The sequence below is a fragment of the Protobothrops mucrosquamatus genome, unplaced genomic scaffold (genome assembly GCF_001527695.2).
Source record: "Protobothrops mucrosquamatus isolate PMUCROS unplaced genomic scaffold, P.Mucros_1.0 scaffold_75, whole genome shotgun sequence".
Classification (NCBI taxonomy): Eukaryota; Metazoa; Chordata; class Lepidosauria; order Squamata; family Viperidae; genus Protobothrops; species Protobothrops mucrosquamatus.
This window is the reverse complement of record NW_015386151.1, coordinates 496,464-512,237: the sequence shown is the minus strand read 5'-3', so window position 1 is coordinate 512,237 and position 15,774 is coordinate 496,464. Positions and strand designations below refer to the sequence as shown.

Sequence of the window (15,774 nt, the reverse complement as noted above, 5' to 3'; positions counted from 1 at the left end):
ATCTACTTAACACAAAGGAACACATTTAAACTAGAAGTATAAAATAGGGTTTTTTTCCTTAATCAAACACAGCTCCACAAAAGAGAAATAACATGTATTTAGACAAATCAATCATATTCTACTTAAAGACTGTGTTTAGACTTATTTTCTTTGTACTAAAGCACACAAAAATTATTATATATACAGTAATCCTTGGATGGACATCGACTCTTTTATCATTATTTGTTGTGTTTCCTTTTTACATTAATTTAATAATTTTATGCATCAGGAATGTAGTAGAAGACACATTTCTCTTTTTTGTAAATTGTCTGAAACTTCTGTATTAACCCAAGAATTGCTTTAAGCATTTATTCAACATGCACTTAGTTGCACTATAATATTCCCCAATACTCTTCACGTCTTATGTAAGCAAAAAAATAATAATAACCAGAGATTTTGTGGCTGAATTTTTACTTTTTCATACACCACTTTGAATTCCAAAACAAAGTAGTCTCTGGTCAAGGTTTTTCTGGCAACTATGTGCAAAGAAAACATATCAATTGCAGCCCTTAACTCATCACATCCTCATGCTATTTGTACAATGCCAAATATTTTTCCAATTATTTTGTTGCCCTGATTGCCCGTACTTCATAAGACACAGGTCAGAGTTGAAGAAAAAAAAACCAGTAACGGTATTTGTTTTGGCAGGAAAATCCTGTAATCATATCTCTGCATTTTATTCCATTCCAGATAATAGGTATTCTTGTGACTATGTTATTTTTTTTTCTTTTTTAAGACTGGATGTTTATGCAAAATGGATAGATAGTTTAAAATATTGAGAGGGAATTACTCTGCAGTTCTGGAAGCAATTTAACCAATAGATGCTTCTGTGCTGGATCTCTGAAACTGTGATCCCACCTTACATAAGCCAACAGCTTGCCAATTAAAATGTGTAAAAGTACATACAATAACTGTGCAACATTGAACAAAATTAGAGAATTATTTTAGAATCTGGAAAAATGTGAAATGTATGCATAATTTTGGTATACATAATTGCTTTTCTACAAGGTATGCATCATTGTCTTGCCTGATGGCATGAACCAAGTGTCATGATTTAGGCTTTTCCCCCTGACCTCCATATGCCTGTGACAGTGCCCCATAAAAGCAAACAAAGTTTTCAAACAGAAGATCTTATTGAGCACTGCCGACATTTTGTTTAGTTTGGTCTTAGGTAAGACTCAATAGCAGTCAGGTATTTGTGATGCAGAATAATAGTTTACAGTCAGTTTAGAAGACATAACATAGGCCTACCTATTCAAAAACATTTCAGTTATCTGCTGCTATAGCTATATGCTAGGCAAGGGAATCAAAGCTTCACTATTTTTTTTTAACTCTGGTTCTTCTCTACCAAGTAAAGTAAAGGAAGAATCCCACTGTAATATAAACTAAGAATGTGATGCTGGTGGGATGATGGTCCTGTCTTCAAAACAATTGCCTGCTTCCTGACATCCTTTGATGTCATCCTTTTCCTGATGCAGTGATCAGGGGGAAAAAACTTCTCACTGTTGCACCTACTTTCCTGATTTCCTTTCCTGTCCTATCTTCCCCTATCTAATTGAGGAAATCATACATTTAAAAGAAAAAAGTCAGTTACAATGATGTCTACTTTAGGAAAGCTAATTTATGAAAAATATTCGAAGCGATAAAGCTAGATCCAGAGATCCCTGTGCAGAAACCAATTTTTGACGAGATTAGGACAATGGTATTCTTCCATTTGTCATTGATTGGACTCTTGTTTATTAGAGGGTGGACAGAGACACAGATTCAAAGGGGAACTGGTAATTCTGAGTCCTTATGTCGCACCTGCTGTTTAAAGAAACTGCGCTTTTTCTGGGTTTGTGCTGTTACTTCCACATGCCGTAAGAAATACATGTTTGGCTTAAAAGGCGTTATGTGCAATAATAAAATAATATCAAGGAATTTAATTTATGTTAGATCAGAAGACTGATAATTTCCTGCTGTATCTCTCTGAAATTCTATCAGACTATCTCAGTCCCCATTACTGTCTGGAATATAATCTTTGCAGTTTCATATAATTCAGCCTTCAGATGGATTGGATTTCAACTTCCATAATCTTCCAGTCAGCTTAGTTAATTATCATGCTGCTATAGAGAGTAAGGCATATGGCTCTGATGGAAATATGCCACAACTGTTATTCAGATAAAAAGGGCGGAAACATTTTTAAGTCCAAAGCAATGAGACCCCATCAGAAGTGCTAATTCACTGGAATATAAGAGGGAGGAGAGGGAGGAGGAGAAGAAGGTACACCATAATCAGAATTTCAAGGTTCTGATATTATAGCCAATCTTAATAAAAGCAGTTTTAGCCTTCCTGTGGAATTGATTTCTTGGTCTGTAGGGGTGACATGTTGGCTGACCTCTCATTTGACATGGTGGCTGGGAGACTGTGGGAGATAAAATCAAACATATTTTCCCTACGTTAGGGAAAAGATAAATTTAAAGCTTTCCATGGAAGATGTTAAAAAACCTTCTTCTCTAAGGTTCTCAACTGAATTTCTAAGGTTCTCAACTGAATTTCATACAACCTACATCAGGGGTTCCCAACCGGGGGTGCTCGCACTCCCTGGCAGTGCGAGACAATATTCCAGGCGGTGAAAAACCTTGGGTTTTCAAAATTATAGTGTATATGCATAATTCGTTGCCGTTATTTCGAACTTTTGTAAGGGGTGCAAGAATATATCAGAAGCGTTCTAGGGGTATGGGGTATAGAAAAGGTTGGGAACCGCTGACCTACATGAATGGGAGCAGGACACCCCTATTATATCTTGCAATGTTCCAAACTTCATCACCTGTCTACAAACTGAACACTGTTTTCCAGAGGGATCACCTAGTACTGGCTTTGACTCCACCAACCATACAGCCCCACGAAATCTTTGAGGACCGGCCACTTGGTAGTACAAAAGGTTTTGTAACTCCCATCGTCTCTTACCATGAACCAGATTGCGTGGGATTGCTTGGACTTTCAGTTCAGCAACACTTAAGAGGATCATCTGATCTACAAAAGGAAAAGTTAAGAGTGTGAAATGGCGAGGTAGAAAATAGGGTTTGCAGGAAACTGCATTAGTAGAATCTTTTGGGAGCCATTGATTCAGATCTAAAGTACTGTTAGTTCAGGAAAGTAATATAAAGTAGTACCATTAGTGTAGAAAGCCAACAAAATAAATATTTACCTATAGTTTACTCTTATTGGAATGATTGTAACACCGTGCCTAGCACTGTTTTAAACAGCTGGAGAAAAGTCATATACCAACCAAGAATATTGCAGTTATAAAAGTTACAGCATGACTGTTGTATAAGAGGGAGAGAGAAATTTAAATTGTGATGCCTGGAACACGATGTTCTTTTACATGTTGTGGTTATTGTGCCCTCTTTAAAATGGCTTGTCATGTGAACAAGAAATAAGATATAATCAGATGCTCTGAAACTGTAGAGCAGATTTAACATCTCTCTTTTGTGTGAAAATCTATGGGAGGTGGGTGTCTTTATAATTGCGTTCTTTTAATAATAATTTAAATTATATTACAGCTGTCACAGATTGCTAAGAAAATCCTGTTCTCTCCTGGACTCCAATTACATTGCCTCTTATTTCTTTGACAAAAAAAAAAATCATGCTTAAAAGGATCACGTTCTATAAATTGTCTTTGTTGTCAAAGAAAAAATAAGAGATAAAAGACAAGAAGTCAATAATGGAAGGATTACTTTGCTGCAAAAAGGATGGATGCTTATCTCCTGCTTAGACAAAACCCCACGGACTATGAATATATCTTGTGCAATGAAAAAAAAATTAGGAGTAAAAGTTTGTTGGTGTGGGAAGTCACAAAGAAGTCAGGGAAGCAACAATTTGTACAAATTCATTTTTAAGAAACTCTTGTGTATTTTCTGTTGCTGGATCTGAGCCACTCCTCATGGAAGAAATATCAATATACTGTCCTTTTAGCAATGAAACGCACACCCCTTCACTGAACATACAATCAGTGCTTTTTTTCTAAAAAAAAAAAAAAGGTGCTGGAACTCACACACGTCATACAACCCGCCTTGCCTACCCTACAAGGTTCCATCCAAAAAAGGTGCCAGAACTCTGTTCTGGGCGTTCTATGACAAAAAAAAGCCCTACATACAATAGTGGTCATTTCTTTTTAAAAATTATAATGCCATATTTTTTCCACAATACCCTAAAGCAGGGATGTGCAAACATTTAGCCCTTGGCCTAACTTCATACCTCCTTCAGACTAATTTTAAAGCATGTTGGAAATAAACAGTTAAGACTTCTGGCCATATCAGTCTTTTTCCCAGGCAGCCCATAGCTGAGAGGGAAACAAAAAAATGGAACTATAATATAAAGAAGAGAGTAAGCAAAAGAATGGATCCTTCCAGCACTTTGAACTCATCCTCAACAACTTGCATGTCATCCACCATGGATGGAACCACGTGGGATAATACACTGGGAGCTGTTGTGGGAAGGGGAAACTGCTAGGTTTACATAAAGAACTACACAGAATGTCAAGATCAGTCATATGCCCTCTCCCATGTGTTTAGAGAGATTTAGGAATTTGGGTGTAGCAATTTTCTTTGATCTTTTACAAGGAATCGTTCATGACCAGGCTTTACACAATCTTTTATCAAACACATGCATTATTATTTTCCATTAAATATATCCTTAGGGATACTGCTCCATCTACACCCAGCCCCCCAGAAAGAGAAAATAATGGATCACAGTGACCCTTAAAACTTTGTATATGAAACAATGACGCACAAAGAGATCTCTTGAAATGGTATTATTCAAATTATATACAAGCCCCCTTTTTCATAAAATGCAAGATTGGAAGGAAAGCCAGTTTGGTGCAGTTTTTAAGGCATCGGGTTAGAAAGTGGGAGGCCGATCAATTCTAGTCCCACCTTGGGTATGAAGCCAAATGGGTAACCATGGTGCAGCCATGGTAGCACAGTGGTTAGAATGCACTATTGCAGGCTAACTCTGCCCACAGTCTGGAGTTTGATCCTGACCGACTCAAGGTTGACTCAGGCTTCCATCCTTTCGAAGTGGGTAAAATGAAGACCCAGACTGTTGGGGACAATATGCTGACTCTATAAACCGCTTAGAGAGGGTTGTTAAGCACTGTGAAGCAGTATATAAGTCTAGGTGCTATTGCTAACCTTGGGCCATTCACTCTGGCAAACCACTTCTGAAATACTTTGCGGGAAAACTGCAGGAACTTATTCAGGCAGTCTCTGAGAACTGGACATGATTCAATAGAAGAAAAAAAAAGATTGGAAGACAAATATTAACTTTCAAGAAACTTCTGTAGTGTGTTTATGAGTATATAGTGCATAGCAGACATGTACAATGCTTTGGCCTTTGTATTTGACATGCTAGAAGCCACATATCAACTAGTGAATCGGCCAAAGTAATCCAAGTCAAGACTAGAGTACATAGTCTGTAGCTCTCCGCCTTTAACACAAATTGGCTCTGATGATATATACTAGGACAACTTAAAGGGAAGAAATAGGAAAACAAGAGGAGGGGGAAGTAGGAAAACTGATTATATTTAAAAGATGAAGTCCAGATCAACTCTATATTTTTATATTTATAATTTTCAAAAATGCTGGTTGAGTCATTGTTTGTCCATTTTTCAGTTAAAAAGTTTTTGGAGCAATCTTGACCATCACCCCAAACCACTGCTGAATGAATTGAAGCTAGCTCAATAACTCTTTTCTCCTTCCACGTTCCCTGTTAAGACTCTGATGATGCAGGTATTCCTGACTTCAGGATCATGTCAGCTGATTTTGTTGTTGTTCTACTCTTTTTATAAAATCATGCTTAAATAAAGAGACTATTTGGGAACTTAAATAATATTTGGCTTGTTCTAGAAGAATGTTGCAGGGAGGGGCAATTAGTTGCAGGAAGGATATGTGCAAGCCAACAGTGTGCTGCAGCTGCCAAAAAAAGCCAACACAGTGCTAGGCTGCATTAACAGAGGGATAGAATCAAGATCACGTGAAGTGTTAATACCACTTTACAATGCCTTGGTAAGGCCACACCTGGAATACTGCATCCAGTTTTGGTCACCGCGATGTAAAAAAGATGTTGCGACTCTAGAAAGAGTACAGAGAAGAGCAACAAAGATGATTAGGGGACTGGAGGCTAAAGCATATAAGGAATGGCTACTGGAATTGGGTATGTCTAGTTTAATGAAGAGAAGGACGAGGGGGGACATGGTAGCAGTGTTCCAATATCTCAGGGGCTGCCACAAAGAAGAGGGAGTCAAGCTATTTTCCAAAGCGCCTGAAGGCAGGACAAGAAGCAACGGATGGAAACTAATCAAAGAAAGAAGCAACCTAGAACTAAAGAAAAACATCCTGACAGTTAGAACAATTAACCAGTGGAAAAACCTGCCTCCAGAAGCAGTGAATGCTCCAACACTGGAGGTTTTTAAGAAGAGACTGGACAGCCATTTGTCCGAAATGGTATAAGGTTTCCTGCCTGAGCAGGGGGTTGGACTAGATGACATCCAAAGTCCCTTCCAACTTTACTAGTATTATTATTATTATAACTCCAATCTTGAAAAATTCTTTGCAGCCAAACATCACTACTTATAACTTCTGATTTAACAGTGCCTTTAAGGTAACCTCCCCCTGCTTTCATTTACTCCCACAGCGTATGCATTCTTTCTTATTTCAAAGGAATGCTTGCAATTTTGTGGTATTTTGCAAACCTTAATTAACGATCCGCAAGATGTGTTGAAAACTAATGCCTAAGGTGTGACATAAATATTTGGTGGTAGATTTCCAGAAGTCTGGAAAAATATCCTCTTAAAAGAAAACACTTAAGAATTGAGTCACTGGAGTCTGACCGGGAATTACTGTTAGAAATAATTCCTCTAATACTTAATGAATGTCTGTCTACTGGAGAAGGCCCAATGTCTTCTGTGTACAAAGCAGGATGTTGGAGCTTCCTTTCATCTTGGAAATATCTTCTGCTAAGTAGATGTTGTTTACCATAATCAGCCAGGTTTGGTGACTAAGAAATCATTTCCACTTGTTGATTAACAGACTCTTTTTTTGCCATTGGACAACTTTAAGTTACTGTTTATAAGCAGTGAGTTTTGTTCAGTAAAGAGAATGCTTGATCTTGCTCTTATAAATGCTCACAGATGTGACGTAGTTTAAGTATAACTTTAAGCTGAATTATTAAGGTTTGTACTCTTTGCATTTTGTGATTTTATTATCCACTTTTCAGTTTGTTCTAAGGTTCTCTCTGTGTGTAAGCACATACTTGCTATCAGAAGATAACAACTGATGAACAAAATCTAGTCCCATATAGAAATCATGATATTATCAGTTTATAAAGCAATGCCACAATACATTAAAGCATACCCTATTTAAAATAGCTAGTAACATTAAATTGAGCCAAAAGCCTTGGTAAAAGAGATCATCCAGTCATGTCAAAGGGATAATCTACTACTTCTAGCTCATTCTGAAGTTAAACTGCAGCAAAAAGCCTATCAAAAGTATACACTTCCATATGGATTGGGATTGTAACATATTATGTTGTCATGGCAGTTATTAAGTCCTTAGTTGGTCCTCTTTGTCCATTCCATTGCTATGTAAGAGGTACTATTTGTCTTCAAGAGCCATTATATCTAGATACACATAACAACAGAGACTAGGTTTAGCATAGTGGTTAAGGCATCAAGTTAGAAACCAGCAGATTGTGAGTTCCAGTCTCACCTGGGTCAAGAGCTAGGTGACCTTGGGCCAGTCCCTCTATCTCAGCCTAGGAAGGAGATAAGGGCAAACCACTTCTGAAATCTCAAGAAAATTGCAGGGTTTTGTTCAGACAAGTTGCCAGGAGTCAAAACTGACTTGAAACTACACACATACAGAACAGAGACTGCAGACTGAGTAACACAAGAACCCTGTTCTGTTTTTCTAGCCCCAAACAATGAACAATGCTTCAAAACTGCCTCGCAGATTGTTAAGTCTAGCTGGAGGTAGAAAATTTGACAATTCAGTTTATATACATTACATATCACTTGATCCCCCTGCTGATGCTAATGTTGCTCTGAATTAGAGCAATTTGTCCCAGTCTGCCTAACCAGGTCTGAGTAATATATATATATATATATAGTGTATAGAGTTCAACAATGGAAGGATGCTTTTTTATTACAAATTGACATGATAGTCAAAAACAAACCAATCAAAGAGAGCAACCTGACATAACTGCCTGGAATTGGAAAGAGAAATAGCTTTCAACTCTCCGAAGCTCTTTCTATCCTGGTTTATTTTTATGGTACACAATATGGTTATAAGGAATATATCGGAGACTGGAAATCTAGCAGACAAAGGAAACCTCAATTGTTCCTGAAAGCATGACACAGAGATCAAACTAACAGATCTACAGAAGTCAAATGGAAAGTATAAAGCAAAAAAAAAAAAAAAAGTTAGGACTAAGAAGATAAAGAACATCTAAATGTAAGTCAGTTGATGAATTATTCTGCTCTAATAAAGTAGGAAAACAGAGAAAATATTACAAGATAAGCCAACGTTTAACCTGCCAAAATTCTTTGTTAAGGATATGAGTTTTGCTTCAAACTGCATTCTGATGAGAAATATTTGAAACGTTTGAAATGTTTGAGCCCTGAAAACAATGTGAAATTACAGCAAGCCCCTTGCTACTTTATTTGTAACTGAGGGCGCCAAGAATAGTCCGGGGTGACAGATTTGGTTTAATAAAACCAGCTACCCAACTCACAGGGGAAAAAAAAAGATCCAAAGGATGATTTTAAAACATGCTCAAAATATTAAATCCTTGTAGGCAATAGTTGAAATAGAAGCAGAAAATCAGAATGCCTCTGCTCTTCTCAATCAAAGTTTTTTCTCATTTCTTTAAGTAAATACTTAGATGTTCAGCTAATCAACTGGACAAAATAATTTCAACTGTATTCTTTTCGATTAACGTTTTCTAACTTGTACAGAAGTGAATCGGGTTGAAAGTGTATTTGCTGTGCTATTTATTTCCTTTCCTATATGATCATTCATCTTCATCAACATCATGGCCAATTTTACAGTAGTTGGGCAGTGGCTGCTCAGAATAAGCAACCATCTCAGTACTTAGCAAGTTCAGGCCTTGTATTTGGTATGCTTTTTAATTACATCAAAACACTTCTGTCTTCTATTCTTGCATAAAGAAGGAAAATATCCTAACAAAATAGCAAAAGACCCACTAAAAGTAAAGGAAAATATAGTATTTGCCCTCAGCTCCACAACTAGCAAACAAAACCCTCCTGAAATCTCATCAACAGAACCAAACACTGAGCAAAGCTCAGCAACAGTTCCATCATGTCCCCATGTACAGGTCAGAAAAGGTACACAAAGAGTACACAAATCAACACAGAACTCATCACATTTTTAAATACATCTTTTAAAGTGTCAACAAGCTATAAGAGCAAAGATAGAGGGCACAACCCCAAAGTTTAACAAACCAACCAAATGCAGAGTGTTTAATTTAAAAAACAACAGCACAACCTAAAAGCTACACAAAGCAAAAAAGCATGAAATCAAAGGACTTCTCCAAAGTTTCAAACTACAGCTCCAACTGACAAACTTTAAATGGAGTCTGAATATTCAACATTGAACTAATATGCCTTACATTCACAGCTCTACAGTGTTAGCAGGAATTGTGTATAAAGCACCACAGTTTGTGCATACACAGGCATCTTTTATCCTCTCACTTCTTTTGCAGGCAAAATGAAACATAGTGCACTATGCACACAACCTCCTTAACCCATCCATATTAGTGGCAAATGTGAATGCTAATTTCATAGAGGCTGAATACTTTTTATATCGAGGAAAAATTTAGCCTTGCTAAAAGTGTTCTATATCTTGTTTTCTATCTATTCCTTCCTCAAGATTTCATGTATTGGCTAGCTATCATTACTTTGTATCAGTTACCAAATGGTTCAAATGTATACTACTTTCTATTACACCCTTGTAAAAGCAATAAACAAAAACTAAACATTATTTCAGTTGCACCATCTAGAGGCTACATGCATTTACAGTGGTACCTTGGTACTCAACTGCTTTGAAACTCATCAAATTTGGTACTCAACACATTTTGACGTGAAAATTTTGTCCCGATACTCATCATTTGTTTGGTACTCAATGCATAAACTAGAACTTGTCAGTGTTGGCTGCCTTGTGACTCACTGCATTATTCCTTATGGTTACATTTTTATTTGGTACTCATAGCTAATTAACAACAACTACCAAGGTAGCACTGTATATGAAGAAGCAAAGGCATAGTTGCAATGGCATCCTAAGACACTGACTGAAAAAAAATGTCTTTGGTGAACTTCATTATTTAAGAAGAGGAATGGAAATATCATCATATCATCAAAATATTCTTGTTCCCTTCCTCCCAATAGACCAGAGGTCCCCAACCTTTTGGGCACCAGGGACCGGTTCCGTGGAGAAAGGTTTTTCCACGGACTGGAGAGTATGTGGTTTTGTGTGCTAACTGCATCCCATGGATGGGGCTTTGCTTGTTTGTGTGGACCAGTTGCTGGCATGCTGCGGCCCAGTACCAGTCCACGGACTGGGGGTTGGGGACCCCTGCAATAGACCCTTCAGCAATTAATTAAAAAACCTATACATTACTATATATTTCTGATATCAGAAGCTTTTTTACAGCTATTCCCAAATTACAGATTTCAGCAGTAAGTGACATGGATCTTTCATGCAATACTGAAAGCCTTAATTAATTTCAGTAACTTTAAATACAAATTAATAAACAATGTTCTCAGATCACTTAATTCATATGAGTCCACGAGGAGAAGGGCGGGATATAAATCCAAATATAATAATAATAATAATAATAATAATAATAATAATAATAATAATAATAATAATAATAATAATAATAATAATAATAATAATAATAATCAAGCAATGCTAACACTCTTGTGCAGTATTTTATGATGATTCATCAATCACATTTGATAGTTTACTCAAAGTGAGCGACTTCATATTATATAGGTGGAAATAAAGATTGAATTTTCAAAACAATATTTGTATATTAGATTCTGTAGCTTGATTACTTGCAGATTTTTGCTATTTGGTTTTAATGACGCATGCTGATCACGAAGTTGTACATACTGTGTGCTTCCGCACACGAGAGTACGTGACAGGCTATCTAAATATAGTGGATACACTTCCCATCAATGTTGTAGTAATTTGACCTTTCCCAAACCATGTAATTTCACCATAAGCAAAGCCAGATGAAAGAATATTTCTAGGGACACAGAGCCTACAGAAATATTAGTAAAAGACTTGTGAGGTCTGGGTAGTAAACGTGGTCAAGAAACATGAGGACAAAGTTAAGCAGTGGCTGTTCTGCCCGCTTTGTTACCTAACTTTCAGCAAATAACTAGGAAGTCTTTATCCTGCTTCATTGGCCATACTGGTTAGGGTCTTCACTTAATGTTTTTTGGGTGTCAAGAGCTAGAGTAGGCAGGGTGATGTTGCCAAGTGATGAGACCAAGATCTTCTGTGCATGATTCCCATGGTTGGGTGATGCTTTAGCATTCTCTTCTCTTTGGGCTTAGACTACATTTTTTTGAATTGTTTCCTGGAACAAAAACATAAACCAGAAATTATGTCAACATATTCAAGAACTTTGGTCAGAGGATTCTCCAAAAATATACACAAAAAGGTCTGAAAGTTGCTTGCATCCTTGGAATTCCAGGTTGTCCTTCCTTGCTGTAGAACACGCCTAAGGTCAGAATTCATCCTTAGGTCAGAAAAAAAAAATCCCTTGATCCTCCTTGTTCAGTCATTTGAAAAAAGCTACAATTTTTTGTGTTGCAATTTTATGAAACATTCATGCAGTGAAGTTTTTAAAAGATCTATGAGAAAAAAGGGAGAGACTAAGACAGACATGTCAAACTCGCGATGTCACGTGACGTTGTGCAACATATCAGGCTGGTTTTGCCATTGCCAGCAATGGGCTGGGCGCGGCTTCCATGTGACGCATCCAGCCCACGGACTGGCAGTTTGACACCCCTGGACTAAGATATATCACTTCCTGATGGCATCTGAAAAGCGATGTGGAAAGTAGACACTTCTGCATTGTTACTATATACAGTATATAATAGTACTTTAAATGATTGTGCATGTCCCTGTGTTGTAGATACACAAGTCTAATAATTAAATAGAAAGGCAAGAGAGAATGAGAAAAATGGCCAAGAGTTATGAAAACAGGAAGACTATAATAATCACTGAGTCTAGGACAAATATACCAGATTTAAACAAATCAATGAACAAATTTTATTTTCTGTGTTTAAAAACACTGAATGTCACCTGAAATAATGAATGCAATCTAAGATCAAATAAAAAAAAGAATTTTACTTAGCTTTTTTCTTTTTTGCCCAGTTTTTGATTTTTTTATATCTCAGGTTTGTCCCATTTTCATATATGCATGATTTTTTTAAAAAAATAAATGAACTAATATCTATAGCTCTGTAGGCACTTTTCGTTGTATATGAATTATATGCAGTCAGTTTTCAACAGATTACATTTTGAACTGAATTGAGCTATGATTTTCATTTTAAATGTAATTTGTTTCCAAATTTGTATTATAGTTTGATAAACTGCAAATACAACATATAGAGATGTATTTTTGTTTACTTATAGATTCGAGAGGTATTATTTTAGTTGATTTGCATTAAATATAAGCTTAATGGATTCTGCCTTCCAGCCCCAATTCAGTTTAGTGAAATTCTGCCTTATATTAGTATCCAATCATCTATATTTTGAAATGTGAGTTCTCTTTTTGGGGGGTATGGCTGGATTTAGTTCTCAGATTCTCCAGTCAATAATTTTATTAGTCAGTTCTTTAAAGCCTGTGAACCTGTTTGTGAATCTTATTCTTCTGGTGAATTGAGAGATTTATTGGTCCTTGAATATCCTTCACTAAAGGATTCTTAATAAGATTTTTCATTTTAATTCAGCCATTCATTTTTGCATCACAGAAAATTATTTAAGATGTGCAATAAGAAATGGAGAATAGCAGTTACGAACACTGCACATTTAAAGGGCTACATCTGGAATCTGTCTACAACAGAGGAAGAACACCAGAAGTTTTCAAGTGAAACACAGTTGAAGAAATATTTTCAACAATAGCGAGGCAACTGGATTAGATGACACATTTGAATCATTTTAGATAGTTGATTTGATCAATATGTGAATAATAATAATAATAATAATAATAATAATAATAATAATAATAATAAAAAAAATAAAAGTTGGAAGCTAAGATTACACTTAAGAAAGGATTTGAAAAGGAATGAATTTATACACAAGTCCAAGTGATTCTTAACCTGTCCTGATATTTGTAAATTCTAATCAGGAAATTATGATAAAATCATATTTATTGAAAGCATCTGATAATTCTTCAATAGTTAGAACTGTTCTTGTGTACTCTATAGTAAACATTCATCTACCTTTTGGACATAAAAAAATAATCTTGAAATATCTCTGTGACCAGAGTTATTTGATGGCTTTGGAATTTACTAATATGTTTACTTTTTTCTAATAACCCAACAACTTTTTCCAATTTTCCAATAACCCTTTTAGCATCTTAGGAAATAAAAAGTCACTATTTAGTAAGTACCATACTTCCTCATACTGCACCTCCTGTTCATTGGAATATACTTTTCTTGCAAGCGTAAAAGAGCCATTAGAAGCCCCAGAGAGAACGCTGTTCTATTGAATTAACAGGAAGAGATGGCAATATTATTTTTCCTGCCCTGGTAGTTCTCCCCATATTTTCCAGTATCACTTGCCCACAAAATGTGGTTGATGGAGGATTGCTTAATGCCTTTCTAACTGAGGTCTATTCCGCAGAACTTTCAACTACTAATTGCCCTGCAAAACTTTTAACATCTCATTTGGTTTTCCTTGTCCCCTCCCTACCCAAATTATTTTAGAAATCATATACAGCTTGCTCTCCCTTTCTAACCTTCTAATTTAGCATCATTTTAATATAAATTGTTTCCAGATTGCAAATGCACATGGTATTTTTTTTCCCCCTCTGGAGCTTGACATTTTTCTATCCTTTATCGCCTGTCTCTGTGTTTGTGGTTGTGTATGTGTGTGTGTGTGTGCCCCTACACACACATATATCATTTCCTCCATTGCTATTCCACTCCATGCTGATTACTAATGTGAAAGTCCAGCTGCTTGGCTAAGGCTCTCCAGCTAGTCATTTCTTCCACATTCAACATTATCATGTGAAACGGTAATCGTCTTTCCAAAGCGACAGCTACACTCCTAATGTCATCTTATATCTTTCAAAGATATTCTTCCTATATGGTTGAAAAGCATAGCAACTTTTATGTTGCTCTTCAATCTTCCGGCAATCAGTTCCGAAGGGACTTCTGGACGCCCTATTCAAAAAGCAAGTCATTTTCCTTATTCTCTCAGCAAAAAACTTCCTTTCTGACTGCAAACCTATGGTCCAATCATGTTGGCCGTAACTTCATGTTGATTGCCTCCTTATAATTCCTTTTGGAATGCTTTGTACTTAGACACTTTGTAAATACTGCAAAAATATTATTAAACAATAAATAGGAGAACACAGAATCAAAAGTAGCAGATTCTGGATTAATTCCTGCAAAAGTTCATAAGAACCTAATATTCTTGGTTAATGTGTAGAAACACACACACACAAAAAGCCAAGTCTCAGTATTGCTATTCAGTAAAATATTCCAAAAGCATTTCCAAGAATGTATATACAGCCATATAACTTCTACAAATTGAAAAAAAGGACATTGTCAAAGTCACTAGGGCAGGAACAAATTGGGAAGACAGCTGTGCAGGGTAACTTGTGATGCTTTTTGTGGTTGCTGTTTCTCTCCCTTTTCTCTTCCTGTGGCCTCTGCAGTGCGAGAGCATTCCTAGGTACAGGTTCAGTTCAATTCATGCAAATTAATTCACTGGGCGATGATGTCACTGGGTGCTTGTCATAGAGTCAGAGGAAGTATAACTCTCTTCTGCTCCATTGTATTGCAAGAAGCAGTCGGTGGGGTCAGTGAAGAGATGGGATGCTCCACTCACCTGATGGAATGGCAGGAATTAATAAAAGCTCTAAAACTGCAAAGACTCATGCCAAGAGGTGCCATCAGGGGAGAGGCAATGCACTTGCACTATTTTATGGCGAAAGGAAAAGGGGGTATGCTTTTTAATGAGAAACTGAGGGGCAAACTCTGCCCTTCGTTGACCAATAGCTGAGCATGGAGTGATGGAAGTACCCCTACTGTCCCTATCAGTTAGAAAGGTTTTGATTGGCTGTCACATTTCTGGATGCAGTTCAGATTCCACCTAGATAACTTTGAAGGATTACAAGTATGCTCTATGTCAGGGGTTCCCAACTGTGGGTGCCCACATCCCCTGGGGATGTGAGACGTTATTCCAGGGGATGCAAAAATGTGTTTTTTTCAAAATTATAGTGTATATGCATAATTTGTTGCCGTCATTTCAAACTTTTGTAAGGAGTGCAAGAATATATCAGAAGCGGTGCGGGGGTATAGAAAAGGTTGGGAACCACTGCTCTATGTATATTGCAGTTAAATTTATTCATGTTAGGAAAGGAACAAAATGGACTCACTTTGTATTTGGAGACGAACCTATACAATTTCATAATTTCTGAGCCATTGTG

General features: G+C 36.6%; 1 protein-coding gene across 2 annotated transcripts in view; it reads right to left on the bottom strand.

Annotated features, from left to right (window-relative positions):
- Positions 1-15,774, bottom strand: part of PDE7B (phosphodiesterase 7B) — an 80,940-nt gene that overhangs the window by 44,003 nt on the left and 21,163 nt on the right. The window contains exon 2 of one of the 2 annotated variants that reach the window (XM_029283707.1): positions 2,989-3,054. The exons of the other annotated variant lie outside the window; for it this stretch is intronic. Coding sequence (XP_029139540.1) covers positions 2,989-3,054 — 66 coding nt within the window. The remainder of the gene's footprint in view (positions 1-2,988; positions 3,055-15,774) is intronic. 2 annotated transcript variants of the gene reach the window in all.